At 42.0% G+C, this 24188-nt stretch overlaps 1 protein-coding gene across 1 annotated transcript; it reads right to left on the reverse strand.

The window, feature by feature from the left end:
• Positions 1 to 229: 229 nt before the first annotated feature.
• Positions 230 to 23199, reverse strand: cd99l2 (CD99 molecule-like 2). The gene is made up of 10 exons (XM_039823376.1): positions 23067 to 23199; positions 18887 to 18946; positions 18319 to 18375; positions 17488 to 17616; positions 15812 to 15892; positions 12363 to 12431; positions 12227 to 12277; positions 12007 to 12126; positions 9909 to 9974; positions 230 to 8688 (listed from the first exon to the last, which is right to left on the reverse strand). Exons 1-10 carry the CDS (start codon positions 23125 to 23127, stop codon positions 8627 to 8629), a joined length of 756 nt encoding a protein of 251 aa, XP_039679310.1. The 5' UTR covers positions 23128 to 23199; the 3' UTR covers positions 230 to 8626.
• Between the last annotated feature and the right edge of the window lie 989 nt (positions 23200 to 24188).

Here is a 24188-nt window from a genome sequence, read left to right on the forward strand (position 1 = left end):
CTCTTTCTTTTGTCTCCTCCGTGTATTTGACATCCCTTTTATTCTAATGTGATATAACTTATAAATCACACTGTCTACCTGTGTCATGTCATCGTGAATTTTTTATGTAAATAATGTGTCTAATTATGAGACGTTAAGCCTCCTAATGAGCCATACTCACTTCTGACATTCCACTTTAAAAAAAAAATTAAAACAAAAGGAAGAATAAAAAAAAACTCCAGTGTCGTTCTTTGTCTTTTTAAACGGTTTTATTGTATCGGTTCATATTAGTAACATATTGCCAGAGTTATCATAGTGGAATAAGAGAGAAAGCAGAGTTCACTATTACACTTGCAGCGATGAAGAACTGTCCAACATTCAGTTGTCAGGAAGCTCAACAGTCGTACACACGTCAACTGTGCATACAGCACGTAGAGAAAAGCATGCATCAACGTGTGTGTGTGTGTGTGTGTCTGAGAGCAGTATGTGTGTATGTGACAGGCAGCCTTGCAAAGCCAGCCCTCAAACATCCCACCATTAGCAGCAGGGCTGTGGCTGGCTTTGCATGCGGTGACAGGCACTGAGTGTGTGATGCAGGGAGAGGACAGGCAGGAGTGGCAGCGCAGATACCGCACGGACACACTTTACAAAGCGAGCTATCGATGCAATCCAGGCTTAGTTTGTCACTTTAGGAAGCAGACTTGTGATGAATCAATTGATGTTGCTACGGTAATTCATTCTTGAGCTCAAACCCAGCCTTATACTTAAAGGAGCACTCCACTGATCTTATACGTCAACACTGCACGGGATTTTGGTGAAAATCGCCTGAAAAATGAAGCCAACGCTGAAGTGCATTCTATCTCATTTCCAGCAGGGGGAGACTCCACCGGCTCCATAAGGAAGTCTGTTTCTGGAGAAGTCTCTGAGAAAATGAGCCTACTTGTCACTTTATTACCTCAGTAAACATTTTTCATAATGAGTTTATGGCCTCAGTCGCTACTTTCAAGTCTTCTTCAACACAGCATGATGTTCCTTTTGTAAATTAGGGTCCCATTTATTTTAAAAATGGGCGATAAAGCAGGGGATGCTTTAGGGGCGTGGCTATCTCGTTTTTCGTCTCAGAACCCTCACTTAGTGTTTTCACTTCGTGAAAGTTAATTGGACCATTTTGGTCGATTAAAAAGGTCTCGTTCAGCGTTCAGTTGGACAAAAATACACTCTTAAGCAGTCGGCTGTTTTTGCCAGCTCGCGGCTTTCGGCTCCAAAAAAACTCTGATTGAGTTGAATTATGGGAAATGACTTATTGGCACTTGACCCATACTAAGTGCTACTGTGTTACTTTGGGCTGCGTTCATATTAATGCAAACCAAATTAGTTTGTTTGAATTTGAAGCTGATTTGGTGTTTTAAAGTGACAGTGCCCTAATGCCTAATGCACTGTTCTTTCGATTTTCAATATGGAGTGCTCCCAGAAGCAAGCTTTTACCGTATATGCATTATCAGAAAGTGTCATGAGTTGTGTAAATATTTGGGTAATTCCTTGATCCAGTCATTTCCATCTGTCGTCAACTCAAGACGGCTGCTTTTAGTTTTCTCTTTGCGGTGCTGTTGTAGCTTTTGAACAGTGCGTGTGTAATCACTGTATCAGTGTGCTGAATGATGATAGCCATGATTATTTTTAGCACGCCTTGTAAAACAGACCTGATACGCTCCCTAAACCAGATCTAGGGACACGGCTGCTCCTCCACCAGTCTACAGCTATCTACAGTCTGGTAAGCAGCTCCAAACAGCAGTATGTTCCACTGTCACTGTCCACACTGAGTCCTAAAGCCGTATCGACATCCACAGTGCCGAAAAACAACGGCGTCATCCACACATTGTGTTTTCTAAGTGAGCATCGTACACCTCGTTACACATTATTTGTAAGATATCGGGCGGATCTGTCCTCTTCACTCGGATCCATCGAGCCTTCAACCATCCGACCAATTCAAATTTTTAGAATCTGTTCGATTCAATCCCTTTCCTTCTCCATTAATTTAAAAAAAGACACCTTTTTCATTCAAGCCCGATACATAAAGGCAAAGCCAATCACAACGCTACATCTTTGGTGAATTTGTAGTTTTGCTACAGGCCAAAAGGTTTGTTTGTTTTTTGCTATGTGACGTTAAGACATTCGATACATTCAGTAAACGGAAAAAGGGTTGTTATTCAGTGTTTGCTCGGTGTGAGGCTCGGGCTCTGTGCAGCCGGAGCGCGACCAAACACCGGCGCCTTCCAGGTCCTTCGGGTGCTGCCGCCGCCGTTCATCCGAGGTAACCACCCAAAGGAGCTGGGAGCCCTCGGGTGTTTGCTCTCGCTCGGGCTGCAGCTACGGAGTGTTAGATGAATACTGTGGCGCGTCCCTGTGGGACTGTGTTAGGGTATAAGGCAAAGAGAGAAGCACCATTTTGAATTACAGCTGACAGGGCGTCCATGCATGTGTCGTACAAGGTGAACAGATCACTTACTCCCCCCCCCAAGAGAACGAGGGACGCAAAGGGTGCAACATGGAGGAGACCAGGGTGTGGTATCCATGTAGGACTGTGCTGCATCCTGTCAGATATGTAACACACCACGACCGCCGTTTACAGCTCTACAACACACACTGCCTCGGCAGGAAATCCTTCACGCGTTCGCCTCTGTGTAGATACGGAGCGCTCTGCCGGACACTACTCAGGTCGCCGCCGATCGCTGCTCGCGCCACGTTCACGTCCCCTGTGTGCGTCCACTAGCTTCGGTGTTTTTTAACATCTTAAGGAAGTACACTGGCTCCGTGGTTGGCAGTGTGTTTTTAAAAAGTAACAGAATTGGCTCTTTGGGTACCAAAGACCAACGCGCCGATCACCACCAGGGAGCCGTGCGCATTCCAAGAGGCATGCGTGCGTTATTATGGATCCCAATGCTTTTATTGGCAAGACACGCCCTGCGTAGCAGCTGGGTGGTTAGTTAGGAGAGCCCCATTGGTCAGGGAGTAGGACCTGAACACGTGGGCGAGAACACCTAGCCAATAGGTTCATGATTAACCGTCCAACTGTTAACTGATCGTTTGGACGCGCGAACCGCACGTGTCCACGGCAATGCACGCCACATCGTGGCTGCGCGACCAGGACGACGGTCCCTGGACTCTTCCCATGTGCCAAACCTAAACATTCATCTGTTCCCTTGTCAGTGTCTTTGCTGAATCGGCACAAGAGGGCACAGAAGTGACCGTTTTCTCCCCAAATATGTATAGATTGATGACTATTTATGACCACTCTTACAGGGCTGGGCCCCCCACATATTAATGTTTTTATGTTTTTAATGATGCCTGATATGTTTTTAACGTTTGTCTTCACGTTGTTGTTGCGTTGTCTTTATAATTGGCGCTTGTATTGCCAAGACAAATTTAGTAACCAACGGGTGAATTTGGTTAGCGAGGGTCGGCTATCGGCCAGGAAAACTCAAATCCAAATCAGCATCCCCACTGACCGATCCCAGCGTTTGAATGCTCCGCGGGGCGTGTCTTGCCAAGAAAAGTAGTGGGATCGATAATGCACGCGGCGTGCCCAGAGCACTGGCTGAAATGATAGAATTGCGGCGATTTATGCACGAGAGCGTAAAGGCCGACGCAAGAACCGCGCAAAGAGACTGAAGTCAGGATTGCGACTGGGGGAACTTGGAGGAGCAAATCAAACTAAGATGCCTTAGACCGCCCATCAAGATCAACAAACGCAGCTTTAACGGCTAGCGTTCAATAACCCTCACCACGGCTGTTTTTCGTTGTCTGATAAAAGTAAACGTTCCCAAGTTGTAAATCTTACCCATGACGTGAACGTGGCGTTATTATGTCCGCTTTTTTTCCGTCGGTCAGCAGGATTATGGAAAAACTGGCCCGATTTTCATGACGCGGTGTGGAAGGGTGTAGCATGGGCCGAGGGAGAACCCATTCAAGTTTCGGAGCAGATTCCGAATCACGGGACGGATACCAAAATGATATTTTTGTGAACACTGCGAGAAAGGGCGTGGCCTCGTCAGAGGTCTGCGCTCTCCGAGAGCCCTGCTAGTTCACTCGAACATCATTTAAGTCCACTACGTAAGGCTTCCACAAATCCCCAGCAGAGATCCTGAGCAGCGCTATAAAAACGACAGACGGACTAAATATCGGACAGGACAGATAACAGTGAAATGATTTCAGATGCAGCGCAGGTCTCATTCAGGACCGGTCGAGACCTCTTCAGGCATTAGACAAACCGTTGGCAGTACAGAACAAGGAAGCCGTAACTATCTACAAAAAGTGAAGCTAAGTTATTAGGAAAGTCGGGTACAAAGTGTAAAAAGAGCAGGCGAATAGTGTAAACTCACACACACCACACACACTAAAGAGTATATATATATATATATATGTGTATATAATATGGAGCATTAAACAAGCTCATACACAGGGCTACAGTAAAAGTACAAACACAGAACTGCTCACGCTAATATGTACAACCATCACAACTTTCCAAAAGCACTCGTTAGGACACTATTCAAGGCTCTAAAGCTAACTACTGCTGCTAACTTCATCTACGCAGCTAAAGCAGACTTCTAATTTTTTTTTTTTTTTATTATTATTTTTTTTTTAAATGCATATCATCTCGGCCAGTATCGTCTTTGTGCCAACTGATACAAACTCCCTCTCTTTGACTTCACACGTTGGACATCTTTCACTTCTACCTCATGTTTCCACTCCTGTTAAACCTTGTTCCACGGTGGCCATTTCCAAGTCTACTAAAGGCTTCTGGACACCTTTAAAAAAAAAAAAAAAAAAATTCTAACTGCGTCTGACACCCCTTTCCAGTCTGTGGAATCGGGGAGATGGCGGCTGTTCTGTTAATCCTGCAGATCAATTTACAAAATCATTTCAACATGTGTATAGAATTATAACATGTAATATCTCATCCTGTGTTGGTACACTTTAAAAGAATTTAGGCAGGCTGTTCTCATGAACGTTTTCGTACATATAGCTACAATATACTGTAATTCGTATGTATCCCATACAGCACTTTGGTCAGCTTAAGACTTTACTTACTTACTAATCTTAAACGGTCCATTTTTGGTGTCTAAACTAACTGTCGCCACCGCGTGACGCTCACTTTTGCCGGCCAAACTCAACTGTAGCGGCCCCTGAGGCGGCCGTAACCTCGCGGTGACCAGTACCTGGCCCCCCAGTAGCCTTTCCTAGGGCTAAATGTAGCTGTAAAGACCGCTAAACTTAGCTGTCATGTGACCGGTCGTCACGTGACCGGCCGGCGGTTGCCTAATTTCGTAGGAAATCATACCAATTCTTGTGCATAACCTTTTCGTACGATATCATACGAGTCCGTTGCATGAGGAGAGTATTCAGGTGGTTCAGGGTGTCCAGTGGAGTTTTTAGTGCCACGGTGTACGGGCCACATGTTTTAAAAATGTGTGTCCCTGTTTTGTTGGTACCTCGTGCGTGCTGATGACGTACTTCACATTCTTGCTAACGGTTTCATGCTATTCCACTAGCATAGCTAGCTTAAACAAAATGCATCTATCGTGTTTGTTAGGCCTCGAGGATACACACGTTGCGTTTCATAATAACAGGACAACGCCACGAGGATTCCTTGAAATGGTTATTTGTCATCGGTGTATGCTTGGGCCAATAGCGGCCTGCTCTACAGTATCAGAAATCTCGCTAGCCTCTGTGGTGACGTAATGCTAACGTGAATTTAAAAATGGCCACCGTGGGATAAAGACCAACTCGAGAGTTCTGCTCCACACACTGGCCCCTCACGGCTAACACGATAAAACATGGTACAAACAATATTAGCTTCTTAATATAGCAAATGTATCGTCAACAAAAGTCACAAGTCACACGTTTCCGCCTGGCCACGAGCCGCGGCACAGCCTGGTTTTTTTTTTTTTTTCCGGGAAACAAAGTGCTCAGGTTTTCCCTTTTTTCCAAATAGCTTCCCGCTGGAGGAAGATCCCGTTCCAAACGAACAGAGGCCAAGAAGTACACGCTGTGCATTTGTAAGCTCTAACTGCAGTGGAACTGATTTAGCTAGCATCACTTTTATGCTACAAGTATGGTGAGTCCTTGGATTCAATCTGACCCGTTCTTCTGAACTCAATTTGTCTTTTTCCTTCTTCTGACTTAACTTTTGGCCGTTTCGCATCACAATTACTTCACCATCTTCGGAAAACCAAGCCATGCTCCCGTCATTAGGCGTTGTCATTAAAAGGCTAGTTGGAAAAAAAAAAGATTCTATTTACACTATAAAAAGTCACAGGTTGTAAGTAGACAGAAATGTTTGGACGCCTTATTCCCCCCCCCCCCCACTGCAAAAAGATCCAAATCTGAATAAGGCAACTTTATACATCAAGATAGACAACATGAGGCGCAACTGACGATGTAAACAGTGGCTGCCTGCGGTAAGTCCAGTATACGAGGTGTGTCCCACTAATGGACTCTATCAGCTCACAGTGGAGCCCCTTTAAGAGCAAGACGTGTACCAAGTGGGTCAAAATGCAATTAAACATCCGGGGAAACTTCACCTAATAATGATTATAGATAGCATTATCATCATAATCACCGAGTACGTTTACATGCACACCAATAGTCCACTATTATCCCGAATACGACAATATTCCAAATTTGATGCAGGTCATGTAAACAAGCATATTTCGTTTGGATATTCCAAAAAAGGCCTTTAAACCTAATATAGTATTTTCCGATTAAGACGTGTGGGATAATGCGGTATTATTCAGGTTTTAGAGGCATTCTTTGGACATGTATACAGGGTATTCTGAATCTGCGTCTCAATCGGGGTTTTTACTGCACTTTGTGACAGTTTACGGCTTACGGTCAGGTCTGTGCGTTGCTGTGGTTGTTGGACACAAACCAAGCAGCCGACAGTTTGCAGGGCTGCAGTCGCCATGTAAACAGCTGAATATTGTCTTTTTCAGAGTAAGGGCAAACACAATATTATGTGCATGTAAACGTGCACGGATTATCCCCTCGATATGACAATATAGTAAACTGAAAATGTAATAAATTAAATAAAAAAAGTCACATGTTGTAGGAATAAGAGATTGTGAGTGAACATCATGGTTACATGGTGTAACTTGAGTTCTATGAGTACGAGCTTGAGCCTTAACATAAACTGGATGACAGTAATACACATTCTATCACCACTCTTTACGGGCGATTACATAATCAGTTGCTACAAGGCTTTGAATAGAAATCTGGGGAATCTTGTTAAATGTTCTCCAATCACTGTCTACTCGTCTGTGGTGAGCAAAGACACAACATTCCATCATTGTGCATCAACAAGTAATAATATCTACGACTTGATAATCAGTTATGTGTGAAAACTGCTGTGTTCCATTCAAAGTCAGGATATGAGATATTGCTGATCAGGGCCTGAAGTTAGCTCCTGAACTTATTAAGAATACACATTTGAGCTCAAATCCAAGGAAATGGGGGACTTGGTTCAAATGTGAAAGAAAACAGTGGCAAAAAAAATTCCCATTGGCTACCCGCACACGAGGAAGGTATATTGGCAGTTTCACCCGCCAGTGGCAAAATTCACCCGCATTTTGGCGCGCGGTCGGGTGCTAATTTCAGGCCCTGTTGCTGATTGCTGAAACACAACCTTGATTTGTCAAAAAAAATATATATGTAAAAGGAGGAGAAGCACAGGGCGCAACCTGGTTCACGTGAAGTTCAGCTGGAATTCCCTGACAAAACTCGGTTACACTTTACTTGAAGGTATCTACGCAAGAGTGACATGACACGGTCATGAACGGGTCATAAACATTATAAACAAGTCATAAACGTTTATGACATAACGCTTCTGTCATTAAATGTCATTGTTTTGTCATGACAAGTTAGAGTTAGAGTTAGGGTTAGAGTTAGGTTTGGGGTTAGGGTTCATGTGTCATGACAGTGTCATGTGTTCATGACCGTGTCATGTCACACTTATGTAGATACCGTCATGTAAAGTGCTAGCCAAAACTCAATCAATCAGGACACTAATCCGCCTTAAATCCAGTCCACTGAACAGTGACTGACTCCCTGTGAACTTGGAGAAGCTCGACACACACCCAGAGGAGTTTCTTTCTCCAATGTATAATGAGATCAACCATTTTTTTTTTTTTTGTATTTACTTTTTCAGCATTTCGACGTCCCTGTGTGTCTGGAGCTCAGCAAAATGCTACAAACTGCAGCTCCAGCTCCCAGTGGAGGAATCGCAGAGAACATGCTGAAGGCCGGATAACTGTAAAAAACATTGTTAGTGGTGTTTAAACCGTGAATAATAACTTACTATATACACATACATTTGGCAAGGTTCGATACACTGTTGGCCATGTTTACAGCATAGAATTAAAAAAAGAAAAATCTGTGTTCACATTCAGCATAGAAGGACTACAAATCCCAACCTTCACAGCACAGAGCTGCAGGATCAACTCGGACATGCTACAATAGACAGTCTATCCTGTAGGCGCTCGTGTGTGTGTGTGTGTGTGTGTGTGTGTTGTTGTTGTGTGTGTGTGTGTGTGTGTGTGTGTGTGTGTGTGTGTGTGTGTGTTGTGTGTGTGTGTGTGTGTGTGTGTGTGTGTTACACAGCATTCTCTTCAGCGGGAGGCTCAGCGTTGGGTGGCTCCAGCAGAGTCTGTTGGACTGCAGAGGCAGAATAAAAAACAGACAGGGGTTTATACACATCATCTCGATCAGCTGTTACGAATGACAAGAGACATCCGACGGCATCTTCACGGAGCACGCAGTGAGTGTTTTGACAGCGTGTTATTTAAATGTATAGTTAATACTTTCTCATTATTAAAAAAGGGAAGAAAAAAAAAAGGTCTGCTTTTTCATCTCCGCCAGCTGGAGGGGGGTGTGTCCCTGTCTGTGTTTGGCTGACAGCTGCCGGCAGGCTGCTAGAGTGACGGTGTTACACCCAGGGGTGTATGCTGCCAGAGCACAAACCGCCACTTTTTTACTCCAAGTGAGGAAATAGAACATTGAAAGTTTGCATACTCCGGATGAAACTGAATATTCTTCATATATTTCCAATCATCACTGAAGCGAATATCATGCAAGAGAGACAATACCAAACAGATTCAGTGGTCAAAGTTGTCATACTGACATTTAAGGTGTGTTGACTGATTCATGACATCAATTCATGCATTGAGTAACATGCAAGAAAAGGTCAAGAAAAATTCCACCTTAAAAGTTGCCGGCAGCTGCCGGCGGTAGCCTTTGAGCGGCACGGTGATTTAAAGATTTTTTTCTCTTGTCTATAGCTAACTGTTAACTAGTAAAGATGACAAGGCAGCAATACATCCTTTCATTTTACAGTTATAGTTGGCTAATGTGCGTAAACTTTCCACCGTAGGAACAGTGGTTACATAACCTTTGAAATGAGCTACAACTTAAGCGCACGCATGTGGTCATAGGTGCCCTCTGGTACTTAAAGTGCTCATATTATGCTCATTTTTAGGTTCATACTTGTATTTAGAGGTTACTGTATATCAGAATAGGTTTACATCGTTTAATTCTCAAAAAACACCATATTTTTGTTGTACTACACATTGCTGCAGCTCCTCTTTTCACCCTGTGTGTTGAGCTCTCTGTTTTAGCTACAGAGTGAGGCATCACACTTCTGTTCCATCTTTGTTGGGAGTCGCACATGCTCAGTACCTAGGTAAGGGCTACTAGCCAGTCAGAAACAGAGTATGAGGGCGGGCCACGCTAGCATCGATTGTTTTATATTAGGGCTTTTATAGTAATAGCCGAGACTGGAAAAGAGTCCACAATAGATGTTACAGAATTTCCCTTCCCCGATCAATAAAATAAAAGGTGTATCTAATGAGAGTGGAGTGCGGTAGAGATGTGTTTACCTTGTGGTTCTGTAGCCACCACAGCCTCAGGGTTCTCAGCCTTCACCATGTCAGTATTCAGGCTCTCTGTCACAACACAACAACATTTAGTGAGCATCGACAAATACAAGTACTGTGCTGCTGTGACCACTGCTACTACCACTACTGCTTCTAGTGTTACTAACTGCAACTGTATCTACTGCTGCTATGATTTCACTAGTAGTACTACAACTAATAATTGGGTGTTATCTACTGGGTTGTGTTGCACCAGCTTTTCATAAAGTCTAAATGAAGTCCTTCCTAAATTACTAGCTAGTTTCAAATGTGGTTTACTAAATCAGGTTGCATTAAAATTTAGTAAAGACTTTAGTAGTGTGTAAAGGAAAACATCTAAAGTGCTAGGAAACATCTAAAGTGCTGTCCAATAGTTTTTGTCTTAGTAAATTACACATATTAACACACAAATATGACGTGGAGTTCCCCAAGGCTCAATTCTGGGGCCTCTTCTGTTTAACATGTACATACTTCCACTGGCGCAGATTATGGAAAACAACAGAAATAAGATACCATAATTACAAAGATTACACACAACTTTACATAACCATATCACCAGGGGACTCTGGTCAAATATTAACACTGAGTTTTGGAACACATCAACGACTGGATGTGCCAGAAGTTACTTCAATTAAATTAAACTGAGGTAGTTGTTTGGGAGCCTGAGAGGAACAATTAAAAGTCAGCCCTCAGCTTCAATCGGCAATGTACCACAGACAAAGCCAAAAATCTTGGTGTAGTCATGGACTGATGATAATTAAGCACCATTAAGACAATTACAAAGTCAGCTTACTATCACCTTAAGAATATATCAACGGTTAAAGGACTTATGTCTTAGCAGGATTTAGAAAGGTCTTCCTAAAAAAATCAATAGGACAGTTGCTGCTGATTCAGAACGCTGCTGCTCCAGTCCTCACTGAGACCATCACTCCAGTTCTGAGGTCTTTACACTGGCTTACTGTCTGTCAAATAATTGATTTCAGAATCCTACTGTTGGTTTATAAAGCACTGAACGGTTTATTTCTGATCTGCTGCTACATTATGAACCACCCAGACCTCTCTGGTGGTCTTATTTTTAGCCAAAACTTATAGTTTTATTAAAGCAAGTAATTGTTCATTTCTTACACGGCACTGTAACTTCTCTTCTTGTATTCTATAATTCTTATTCTCTTTTAGCTTGTTTTTATTTTCTATTGTATTTAATTAATCTTTTTTATTGTTTTTAACTGCTTTCTAATGTTTTATGTAAAGCGCTTTGAATTGCCTTGTTGCTAAAATGTGCTTTCCAAATATAGCTGCGTTGCACTGCAGTTTGGTACTAAGCAGGTAGTATACAGTGGATTTATCACTTAAAACAGCTGCTACTTATGGTACGTGTCCACTAGCAGCGTCATTTCCACGCTTCTCATTCGTTGTCTATGTAAGCAGCCGGGTTTTGCATTCTGGTCGCACCACGGCGTCTTTCGAGAGACGGAGCATCGAGTTGCGCGCTCCTTTTTTGCATGAAGTTGAATCCATGCTACTTCATGCAAATCAGGGGCGGCTCGACTCTCCTCATCTCTCGAAAACTCCCGAAAGTCTTTTTAAACTGACCGTTGATCGAAACTGAAGACAGATTCAGCAGCTGCGGCTTTTCTCACATTAAATGTTTTCAGGAACACATTTCGGTGAACTATTTTCGTAAAATACGCAAATGTTTCCAAACAGCCGCCGTGTTGGTATGGTTTAAAATCCGGGAGCAGACAGCCCACGAGTAAAGCGTTCGTCCAATCAGGTGTAGTCATCGCGGTTGTAGGAAGGTGTAGCCTGTTTTCTTAGCATGTCAGAAATTGATAAGAGCTAGTTGCAAACCCATCAAGCGTCCAATGCTGGGAAGCGGGACGATCCCTTACGTCAAAAAAACGCCACAGTGGACATGTACCTTTATACCGACATAAAGGCATTCAAACAAGTCCAGTTTTAGTACTGTCGTTTTCAGCCGTACCAGCAGCAGTAGTGACAGTAGTGACGAGGTTAATGTCCTGAGGGACTGACAACTCCAATGACTGCAGTGCAAAAGCCTTACGTTGTATACTGAAGCACAGCTTCTTCTTCTGGTAGGAGATGTAGCTGGTGATTGCACCCACCAGCGCCATAGCAACCGCACTTGCGATCCCTGCAATGGTGCCCACTTCTGCCGTGGTCTCTGCAAACACACACGCACACAGATACACAGTAAAGTCTGGCAGCCGAACAGACAGACATGCATTCATAAAACGCACACACTGGGGACAAAGAAGACCCACCATTGTTATCGTCGTACTGGTTAATTTGATCGTCCCCGCTTGGACGCCCACCTGTGGAAACACAGAATAACAGCACGGTTAAATTCCTTAAGAGACCGAGTTTTACGTGGATTTCCTATAAAGGTGCACACATTACCTTTGCCTTTATCAGGCTTGTAGGTATCGTCTTTGCCGACATCCAACAGATCGTCGTCAGTAAATCCACCTGAAATAGGAGTCGGAGATAATCACCACGCTTGAATGATGGAATCACTAAATGATGAACTTAAAGAAAGCTGCTTAAAGGCAAAGGAAACTCTAAATTATGGATATGTTATTTATGGGGGTGTTAAAGCTGGGGTTATTGATCCGTCAGTGTTCAGCACAAACAATCTCTCCATTTGGTTCCTGTCGCTCTGTTGTGTTTTCACTAGGGCTGGGTTAGAATAATCGATTCTCCAATTAAGTGATCTGATCTCGATTAATAAAATCCTGAAATTGATCTTTTAATACATGCCTTTTCCCCATAGATGTATTAGCCTACCCATCACCCAACTTTTTGGGGGTCGATTCTTAATGCAAACATTAACCTGGTGCAATATAAAAAAAACAAAAAACATTTGAGGGTGGATTTTTGCCTGTAAAATTCACAACATCAGTTGAAATGTCCCTAACCTATTTGATATCGAAACCAAAATGTAATCGAATCGGGACCTTGTCAATCGAAATCTAATGGATTCGGAAAATGACTGGCCTTAGTTTGAAGTACAGGTTGTTGACACTCTAAGGCCCGTATCCATGTCCTCCATCTGGACTTCCATGATCCGTGATTCCAAATGGTAATGATGTTTTGTGTAACTTGAAATGCTTTGCTCATGTACAGTATATATGAACAAGTTTCCTGCACCTTTAAGTTGAAAGTAGCTTGCATATGATGCCAAATTTGTACTTAATATAGTCTGACTGATACTGGATTTTTGAGGCCGGTAGTGATAGATATTTCAGAGTTTAAGGGCCCTATCTTGCACTCAGCGCAATTGCCTTTGTACACCGACGCATGTATCATTCCTATTTTGCACCCGACGCACAGCAGACTTTTCCCTCCACAGACGCACGTCGGTAAATTAGGGAATGTATTTGTGCTCCCGGGGCAGTTCAGCAAAAAGAGGAGGCGTGTTCTGGCGCAAAAGTTCCCTGGTGCTATTTTGCAGTTTCAGAAAACAATTCGCCACTGACCAGGAAAAACCTGGTCTAAAGTCAGTGGCGCTAGTCTAAAGTCAGTAGCGCGTTATTCAGATGCTATTTTAGGGGCGCATGCTTGGACATAATGTAGCATGAAAAAGAAAAATATTACTGAAAATGCGCTTTAGGTGTTTGGATAGATCAGGAGACACTTTACAGTACAGTCCTCAAAAAGTCACAGCATTCGTTGTAGCTTGTTGTGTTTTACACAACATTTCCATGAATCATGGATGTGTTGATGACATAAATGAGGAAATATTAGAGGACTTAAGGAGACGTGATGTTGAACTACGGCGGGATTAGACACTCCGGTGGAATCTGGTCCTGGAGTGGCAATGCGCGATGCGCTCCTGATGGAGCGGGTGGACGGAGATGGAGTGGGGGGAGGAGGAAGGGGCACAACAGGAGGTTTATTGCACATTACGCCCAAACCACACCTAGCTACTTCAGACCAACCCATTTTAGATTTGCGTTGGGCGCAAGAGTCATTTATCCCGCTGTTATAATAGCAACAGCACCCGAGATCCGCCCACAAAGCTACTTGCGTTTCACGTTTGATACTTGCGTTTCAGATCGTTAAAATAGGGCCCAAAAAGATCTGATAACAAATAGATTTTGATTTTTTTCTTTTCTAAATAAGATGCATACTAAGACATATGCACCAGTACAGATCTATCTGTAATAAGCTATATAGAATATATGTCATATATATCAGCCGATTTTACAATCTGACTAAACATGACTATATATTGTAAGGTTGATCCCCAGCAGTCTTGTACGTCAGGGAACATTTCACTATTAAAAATAATGATGCATTTCATTCATAGAATAAAGATCACTTCAGATATCTACGCACAACAGGTTATTTGATTACAGAAATAGAGAGAAATATAAAGCATTACCTGAGAATGAAACATGGAAACTGTTTTAATGAATATATCAGAATAAACCAACTGATAAAAACTTTGAAACCATATTTTGTTCTTCAGCAGTTAAACTTAAAGAATGCAGAAACAGCATGATGGTGGGACAGCGTTACTGTATCAGCATGGAGGGAGGGGATGATGAGCAACAGATGAAGACAATGAGCTGCCTCTCTTGGAGGAGTGTTATCTAGTTCTTCTGTAGAGCTCGACAACAGAGCACTTATTCAAGCAGACTGTGGGGACAGCTGTCCCGATGGATGAGCCACAGCAACTCTGTCTTGGTTGCTTTTAATGAGCTGTACGCGCTGTGGCCTTGGAAGTTTTACAGGAATGTCCAAACGACTGAGGAGAGTTGTAGATTTACTGCTTATCCTTATTTTTCAAATACTGCAAAACTAATTCAAATTTTGGGAGACTTTTCCGCATGATTTCTGGACACTAAATAACTCGATTTGAGGATGTGTGTGTGGGAGAGTTGGGGGAGAACTTGAATGGAGACACAGGTATGAGGTCACAGTGTAGAGAGCTCAACAGAGTGGTTCCGGAAGAGAAAATCCCATTCATTTTTTGCCACAAGGATTTAGATTATCAGCCATAATGTCTAAACCATGCGAGGTAGACCTGACCATGTGCTGTGACGTTTCTGCTCCTGTAGAAGCCAGAGGTCTGTATGAAATCAACCTTGTTTCAAGAAAAACATGGTTTATTCGCGATCCTATGGAGAAATACCACACTTCCCACAATCGTAAGGGTAACAGCGACGTCTCTCTCTGAATGGTGGAGCTCGCCGTTACCATGGAAATGTTTACCGTACCCGCGAATGGCTAGAGCGAGCTGCTACCACTGAAGTCTATGATCGTTTCTGTACACAGTCTGGAACCTTTACATTTAAAAAAAAATATACATATATATATATATATATATATATATATATATATATATATATATATATATATATATATATATATATATATATATATATATATATATATATATATATATGTGTATGTATATGGGACGGGGAAAACACTTCCGGAACCAGAGCTGTTCATGAAGTGGCCGGTCACTGTTGAGCTTTAGATGAGTGGATAGGCTGCAGTATATTTATTAGGGCGATGCTTCTTTATAATCTGGTACCAAACGACCAAACAAATTAATTTAAAATGCCCCGCCTTAAATATACTGTGCGTCACTGATAATGGCTTTCTATCTATTAAAGCCGCTATGTGTGGAACCTGTATGGGATTAGAGCACCTAATCATTAAACTACTCTGATGTCATAGGTGCTGGCGTGGTAATAAGCTGTCCACCAGATTCTGAGATGTTCTACACGTAGCGGCTTTACTTCCACATGCAGTCCTTTAAAATGATGATCTTGGGAGTGATGGCAATCTAACAGCTAACAAATGCTAATCCTGCGGGAGACGCTCCCACCCACCTCCCTGCCCCTTGTTCTTATCCTTGCCACCAATGTCATTGTTGGGGTCCAAGGCGTCAGCCAGGTCAAAGTCATCAGCAGCTGTAGAGTCAGAAGTTCCGGGGTCAATGTTTTTGCAAAATAAAAAGCAAATGCAGGAGTTAAAAAAAAAACATAACAGTATAGCATATAAACTGAGAGGGTAATAACAACTCAAATTCAAAAGACCATTCCAGTAATGTATGCTGTCACGTGTGAGCAAGCTAACGCTTGATATAAGGTGTCGGTTACCTCCTTAATAATTCAACGAACATTTATAGCACAACTCCCACACCATGTTCAAACTGAGCTACGCCTAGCAACAGGCTGCTCGTACTTAAAGGGTAACTGTTGTAACCTGGTCCCTATTTTCCCGTGCATTGGTGTCTAATTGACTAATGTGAACAAAAATCTTTGAAATTAGTCCAGTACTACGCAAGAACGCTGTAACCGGCAGCTGCAATTCGACCTATGGGGCAAATGTGCATCGTCAATTTCCGTCCGTTCCATCTTCCGTTTTTTTGCCGCTGACAGGCTCAGATTATTATTCTAAGTGTCTGACAATATTATGGGAAGGATCCCTACAGATATAGACCTTTTTGTTAAAGAGTAAGATCCTTTTTGTATGACCAGAAACTGCAAATTGCCAAACCCACCAGACTCCATGTAAATAATCAGGACTTTTGGCGTGTATAGAGCCAGCATATTTCCACATGTAAATGGGTGAATTAAAGGTTTATTTAAACCAAACCAGAGTGGTGACTGAATAAGCAACTGCTTTATTGATTAGAACAGTGGAAAGACGAACAGCGATGGTTTTTATTTAGTTTCTGTCCACTTTGAATGAAGTGTTTTACGATGATAAAATTACTGCTTATTTAAATGGAGTCTGGTGAGTTTGGTAATTTGGGCTGTTTCTTGTTAAACAAAAAGGATCTTACTCCTTAACAAAAAGGTCTATCTATGTAGGGATCTTTTCCATAATGTTGTCAGACACTTACATAATAATAATAGCTCTTTTAGTGGATGCAAACTAAAGGTGCGCAATTGCTCGTTAACATTACATTGCCGACTGCAGCAATCTTGGATTCATTTCAAAAATGGTTACCCCTTAATAGAGCTGTACGTGTTGCATACTGTACATGTATTCAATTTATTTTATTCATATTGTTCCATAATGTGCATTCCCACTGCTTCTGCTTTGTCATTTTTCCAGCCACTGTTAAGCTACTGCCAATGAAACTCTGCACTTCCTGCACATATTTCACATTAAAAGCCTACCACGAAATGGGGGAGGTATTCCATTTGAGGAGGCTTTTTAATGTTAAATATCTGTGCAGCGACAGTAGCTTAACACCTGATTTAAAAACAAATATAGAAATGGAAAAAATGGAAATTCATGACTAAAATGAATTAGAGAGTGAGAGCAGTTCTCATATAAAAAGGAGGAGGATCCAGACTGCAGGTAAACGTGGAAGAAGGGTTGAATCTGGATTAACCGCAAATACAAACAGAAGCAGCTCAAGGTAATATAAAGCAGGGCAAATTTGAAATAAAGGCAAAGTGCTTGTAATAAAGACCTGGTGCTCTCTGCAGTTGAGGTGCTGGCCTCAGGAGGAACGCTGGCTATAAACACAGAGGAAGCTGCAGTCTCTCACCTGGCTTGGGTTTGGGCTTGACTGGGGCCTTGGTACCTGTGGGGGCTTTCGGCACAACCTTGGGTGGGACTTTGGTGGTAGTGGTGGTGGTGGTGCCAACGACATCGACTCCATCCTCCAGATTAAAATCTACACACAACATTGAATTATTAGTCTTGCATTGCCAGACCTATCTCCACAGCGTTGCGGAGTAAGGTCTGGCTACACCACAGATGCATTGTGGGATTAGGGTTGGGTACCGAAACCCAGTTCCACTATGGAACCAGTTCCTACGCGAACCGGATTAGAACGCAAATTTCGGTTCCTCATTTCGGTTCCTCATTTCGGTTCCACTTAATGTGTCGACTGAAATACTTTCCCTCTGTTGCTCCGAAACAGACGTAAAAATATCACACTTTCTCTGTAGTCTACCGTTAGCTAGCTACCGTTAAATGTAGGCTACTTTTAAAATGGCATATTTTCCCTCTGGGCTCACCAAAACGGACGTAAAGCCTTTCTTTGATGTCACTTTTCAGTTTTTCAAGAATCGGTTTAGGAATCTCAAGTACCGGTTCGACATCGGAATCGGAAAAATCCAAATGATACCCAACCCTACAGGGGAGCTGCAGTGGGAGGACTTAAAACAAAAAAATTTAAATAACTGTCGCAGGGTTTTTTCGGCAGTCCTGCTCCACTGTTCCTCAAATCATATAAAAGCATTTTGTTCAGTGGTTTCCAGTAGTTCATACCAGGAGAAATGATCCTGGTTAAGATGCTGTTGTATTACATCATAAGATATCATTATTATAGAATGAAATGATCAGTGTATGGAGTAGCTGCTGTGGTTCTTACCTCCTCCCGTTCCTCCAGCAGGCTCGGCTGGCTTTGCTGGCTTTGGTGGGGGGGTCGCTGTTGTGAGAGTGAAAGATGAATTATGAACTATATCTATATAATCATTAGGGCTGTCAACGGGGGCAAGGGGAATTCAGAAAGTGGATTTATTTTATTTTTTTCTGAATTTGTGACCATTGAGAAATTTATACTGACATTTAGGTTTTTAACGTGTAAAACCAAGAATGACCATATTTTAAATTTCAAAGAGGTGATTTGAGAACAAATAAATTCAGATCAGACATGGTCTTCAAAGTAAAATATTTCTGTTTTCAATATTTCCATATTAAGTATTAAGTTCAAAGAGGTATGTCTCCTATCCGCTTCCATTCTGCCCCCCGTCCACAGCAGGACATTGCTAAGCTTCCGTGTCGCTATTTCTGCCTGCTTCTCCAAACTGGGGGGGGGGGCGTGCCGACCGCCATCTACTGTAGCTAACAGCTAGCTCAGACAACCACACTTCAAAATATATCGGTCGGTACTTTCCGTTAAACATTTAAACGGCTGAATGGAGTTTTATTGTACTTACGTGGTCCACTGTCGTCATCGTTATCCAGAGCATCGGACAGGTCAAAGTCCTGAGACAGGACTACAGTCCAGAGAAGACACAGGGACAGACAGAGGAAGCAGACACGTTACACTGAATCTGACACATGAAACCCAAAAGGATACTCCCAAATAAGGCTGGGCAATATATCAATATTATATCGATATCGTGATATGAGACTAGATATCGTCTTTGATTTTGGATATCGTAATATCGTGATATAACATAAGTGTTGTCTTTTCCTGGTTTTAAAGGCTGCATTACAGTAAAGTGATGTACTTTTCAGAACTTACCAGACTGTTCTAGCTGTTGTATTATTTGCCTTTTCCCCACTTAGACAGTATGTCCACATTACTGATGATTATTTATCTAAAATCCAAGTGTGAAGATTTTTTGTTAAAGCCCCAATTGTCAACCCTACAATATCGCCGCAATGTCGATATCGAGGTATTTGGTCAAGAATATCGTGATATCTGATTTTCTCCATATCGCCCAGCCCTAGTCTCAAACATGTACTTTAGGTAGGGCTGGGCAATATATTGATAAGATATCGACATCGATGTATGAGGCTGGATATCGGGCCCTATTTTAACGATCGAAGCGCACGGCGTGAAGCGCCTGGCGCAGGTGCGTTCAGAGCGTGTACGAATCCACTTTTGCTAGTTTGACAGCAGAAAAAAAGGTCCGTGCGCCGGTTGCATGGTTCAAAAGGGTTGTTCTCAGTGTCTTCATTAATTCATCAGTGTGTTTTGAACGTAACATGAAATAAACCAATCAGAGTGTCGTCCCAGGTGCGTTTGGACCTTGGCGCATTGCTATTATGATGGAGGATTTGCACCATAATAATTTTATTTGTAATCTTCTGCATGTGTGTGCTGCTGTGCGTCACTGTGTGTGTAACAAGCATAGTGTGTGTAACAAGCATAGTGCGCGCGCTGTGCATAAACCTAGGCACATTTTACTAATTTGCTGTTAAAATAACAATGAAATGCTGCGCTATTGACTTTAGACCAGCTTTTTGTTGGTCAATGGCACAATCACTTCCCGCTGCCTCAAGATAGCAATACGCCCAGAATGCACCTGAACCCACCGCCCTGTAAGACCAGCAAGCCCATGGGCGCAAAGATGGGCGCAGGTACATTTGCTATTTAAACGATGTGGGCGCTGGATTGGAAATTGACAACTGCGTCGGTCTTTAAAAGGTCCGTGTTTTCTCTCATATCTGCAATGTTATAATGTTCGATTTTTGTGACCAAAACTTATAAACAATGAGGTAAACGTATTTTAGACAAATCCCCGTGAGCTAAAACGTTCAGATGTCCAACTATTCTGAACGCTCCGGTTTCAACAGTTTTTTCTACTCTCGGCTACGTGTTACGAATCTCTAAGCCGCCTTCTATGATTGGTCATCTGCTCCAGGTAGGCAGGACTGGAGTTTTTATTTTATAAGCCATTGCGGTGTTAACATTGTCCCATGTAGCTACATGCTAACGGCAGTAAAAGATCTCATCTTGGCTGCCAGTGTCGTTAAATTCTCCCCAATTCCGGGTCACATTACTGCTGAAACATGTCTGATTGGGTTCAGAAGCCTTTATCTGTGTTTCTTGATGGTAGAAAGGGCTGCTTCGTTCCATTACCATCTAACGTTAGCATACTGCTAACTTTTAAGTAGCTACATGCTAATGCGACATAGCTGTAATCTCGGCCAATGCTGGTCATTTCTCCCTAAATTCTGATTGCTTTACTGCTGGGACATGTCCGGTTGTGTAATATTTGGTTTAGAAGCCTTTGTTGGTGATTTTTCACAGTACAAAGTCCTGCTATATACTCCGTTGCAGTAGCTCCAGATCTGGAGATTCCAGGAAGCGTGCTGACCAATCAGAGCAGACTGGGCTTTGGCGGGAGGGGGCAGTATGAGAAAAATAAAGTGTTTTTTTTAACATTAAAGCATGTAGACATGTTCTAGTACAAACACAAAATGCTATATAATAGTTGCCCTTTAAACTAGCAAAGACACTTGTGTTGGGCTTTGCGCTGCAAGATAGGGCCCATCGTCTTAGATTTTGGATATCGTAATATCGTGATATGGCATAAGTGTTGTCTTTTCCTGGTTTTAAAGGCTCCATTACAGTAAAGTGATGTCATTTTCTGAACTTACCAGACTGTTCTAGCTGTTCTATTATTTGCCTTTACACACTTAGTCATTATATCCACATTATTGGTGATTGTCAAAACTCTCATTGTGTTAACATTTTGTGAAAGCACCAATGGTCAACGCTACAATATCACCAAACCAATGTATTTGGGTAAAAAAATATCGTGATATTTGATTTTTTTTCCATATCGCCCCAGCTCGAACTTTAGGAATGTGGAAACTGCTCTCTTTGATTTAATTTTTTTTTAAATTATTTGTAGAGGTGCGACCATTTCAGTGATCAGTGTCCCAGGCCCTGCGGGTGTTACTGAGTCACACAGAGACAAAACCCCCCCCTGCCCTGGTGCCAAACTGGGCCCATGGGGCACTAATCCGCTAGTGTTGTCTGTATTTCAGAACAGAGATCATTTACCAGACAGGAAACAAAAGCAGAGACAAACAAACACGTGGTGTGTGTGTGTGTGTGTGTGTGTGTGTGTGTGTGTGTGTGTGTGTGTGTGTGTGTGTGTGTGTGTGTGTGTGTGTGTGTGTCACAATATCCAGGTTTCAACATGCAGCCGCAGTAAAGGACTTTAACATATACAGTACCATATCCTTGCGAAGACCCACAAATATACTATTGATATACATTAGACAAAAAATGTAAAGATAATTGTAAGCAGTGTTAATGAAGAAAGACGAGATTAAACGGCAAATCTACAAGAATATAAAGTATACAGTATACACTCCAGCAGCTAATTGTGATGTATGCTGTCATTGTTCCTTCACTCTGCTCTATCCTTCTATATCTATTTTTGGAATCTGGTCTTTTTTTCTTGTTCTGCTGTCACACCTCATTGCCCTGGGAATCAATTCTGATTTTATGGCGTCGTCTTGGGCTTTGGAGAACAAAACCCAAACATTTTTCACCATTTTCTGACATTTTTTTTTATTGACCAAATAACTAAGCGATGAATCGACTAGGAAAAAAATAGTTAGTTGCAGCCCTATCCGATTCTCGGCCAGATCAAATCTTCACCTAACCCGACTAACTCTAATATTAACATTAAGATTAAGATTTATTTTTAAAGGATACTTAAACTACCTGGCATATGCATGTTCAATATTATGCCTAAACCCAACCCACCGGCTTGGGGAGCCAAAATGAATTCACATAATTTACATCTCATTTGCATAATTAGCTTCATAGCGTTGCATTTACTAGCCGAACACACTGATTGGGGGAATCATTTTCTGACTGCAGCTTTTCTGTCGGTCCATTTAATAGTGGGTTATGAATATCATGCAGCCCTTTGGAAGAAACAATCCAAATAAGATGCAATCAAATGTCAGCGAGCTCCCTCTGCCTTGCACCTGGCGGTCTGGGTGCTGATCATGTAAGGTGGAGGGGGAGAGAATTTGGGGCGTGAGGACACGTGCTATAATACAGAATGAAATAATTTTGCACTTAAATTATTCACCTTTGAGTGGCTAACTTCCCATACTAATCAGCACTGAGAGTGACCTCATTGTCAGCATGGCATGTGCAGCTGCAAACCAGACAGGCAGACAGCTCGGGATACTGTGGGTGGTGCCACATCACTTTGATCATAATAACTAACATTATATTTTATTGATATAAGCCTACAGATATGTTATTATATTATTAGCTAAAATAACATGGACATGCTGTGACAAATTCTATATAATCGTGTACTAATGTGTAATTACTGAATCTATCACAGCTGGGTAACATCAGCATCAGTAGCCTGATATCTGAAGCTAATGGAGCCACAAAAACCGAATAAAGCTACAATGTTAAAGTATATTACGCGTGTATGTATAATAAAAGATTTTTTTTTTTTTTGTGAGTGGACATGTAGGCTAATGACTGGCTTTCTGCTCTCTGTCTCTTTAACGTCTGCTCCCAGGCCGGTAGACCGTTACTCGGCCTTGAATCCGAGTGCGGCAGCGGCACAAAAGGCGAACATGTGGATTTGCTGAGGTGTTTTCGGAACAAAGCCTTACCTTCCAGCGGCAGCAGCAGCGCCAGCAGCAGACAGAGCGACCACAGGGAGCGGTTAGCCATGACTCCGGTCTCCACACACACGAACAGCCGGTACAAAGTGGTAATACAGCGGTTAAATAACGGGCCTGTTAACGTTCCGTTTGTCTGTCCTGCAGTTCAGCGCCGTCTCACAGAAAAACCGCATACAAGGCGTTCACTATGGCACCCAGTGACACTCCCACACTGGGCCACTTCCTGCCACACCTTTCAAAATAAAATCCTCTACTCAATAAGGAGGCGATGGAGCGCTATAGAACGGAGGACATAACCCACTTGGATAAACTTCTGAAGAGATGGACCCCTGTCTTACTAAAACTGTTTTGAAAGAAGAGAGCGATCCCCCCTACTCCCCCTTCCCCTTTTTTATTTTTATTTTATTTTATTTTATTTTATTTTATTTTATTTTATTTTATTTTTTTTTATTTTTATTTTTATTTTTATTTTTATTTTTATTTTTTTTTTTTTGGTTCGGTCAGATACTTCATTATCTTACCATGTATGTCTGTGCTGACTGTCTACGATAAATTAAAAAATGACTTGGTAACTTGGTTTTGCCAACAGTAAAAGTGAAGAATGTCAGCAACACTAAAATGATCCTTAACTATTTTAATTGTACACAATAAATATGAAGTTTCAATCACGTCCTGCAATTAAATAGTGCTATCTCCTCAACTCGGACATGTTTAACACGTAAAAACACTCTTTGCTTTGAATATAAATGAGTCCCAGTTCCCTCATATTAGCACTCTGGTCACAGAGGAAACCCTCACAGCTTTTCTAAAAAAAGGAAGGTTGTTTACCGTTGTTGTTAAGGTAGGCCTATTTCCAAAATCCTCAAATATTCTTCCAGCCATCTGGGTGAAAAAATTAATAACTATAGAATTTATTTTAGAGAAAATGATGGTTACCTCTGTGACCCAATTTTATCCTAAAACTTGAGAGGCACAAACTGGAGTAAGTGTGTGTGTGATATGTTTTTTTCCACAAAAAAAAGTTAAATTACCTCTTTTTTCTTTTTCTTTTTAAGATTCATTAAGCAAAAGCATCTACTTCTCTCTCTGAAATCTATTGATATGCAAATG

This window comes from Perca fluviatilis, chromosome 14, assembly GCF_010015445.1.
Source record: "Perca fluviatilis chromosome 14, GENO_Pfluv_1.0, whole genome shotgun sequence".
Lineage (NCBI taxonomy): Eukaryota > Metazoa > Chordata > Actinopteri > Perciformes > Percidae > Perca > Perca fluviatilis.

What these genes read in the sequence shown, in the direction of transcription:
- cd99l2 (XM_039823376.1), bottom strand. Translation starts at nt 23,127, where the DNA reads ATGGCTAACCGCTCCCTGTGGTCGCTCTGTCTGCTGCTGGCGCTGCTG. An exon ending in CAAGCCTGATAAAGGCAAAG is followed by an intron (nt 12,278 to 12,362) that starts GTAATGTGTGCA and finishes GTGTTTCCACAG; the next exon opens with GTGGGCGTCCAAGCGGGGAC. An exon ending in CCAGTACGACGATAACAATG is followed by an intron (nt 12,127 to 12,226) that starts GTGGGTCTTCTT and finishes GTGTGTTTGCAG; the next exon opens with AGACCACGGCAGAAGTGGGC.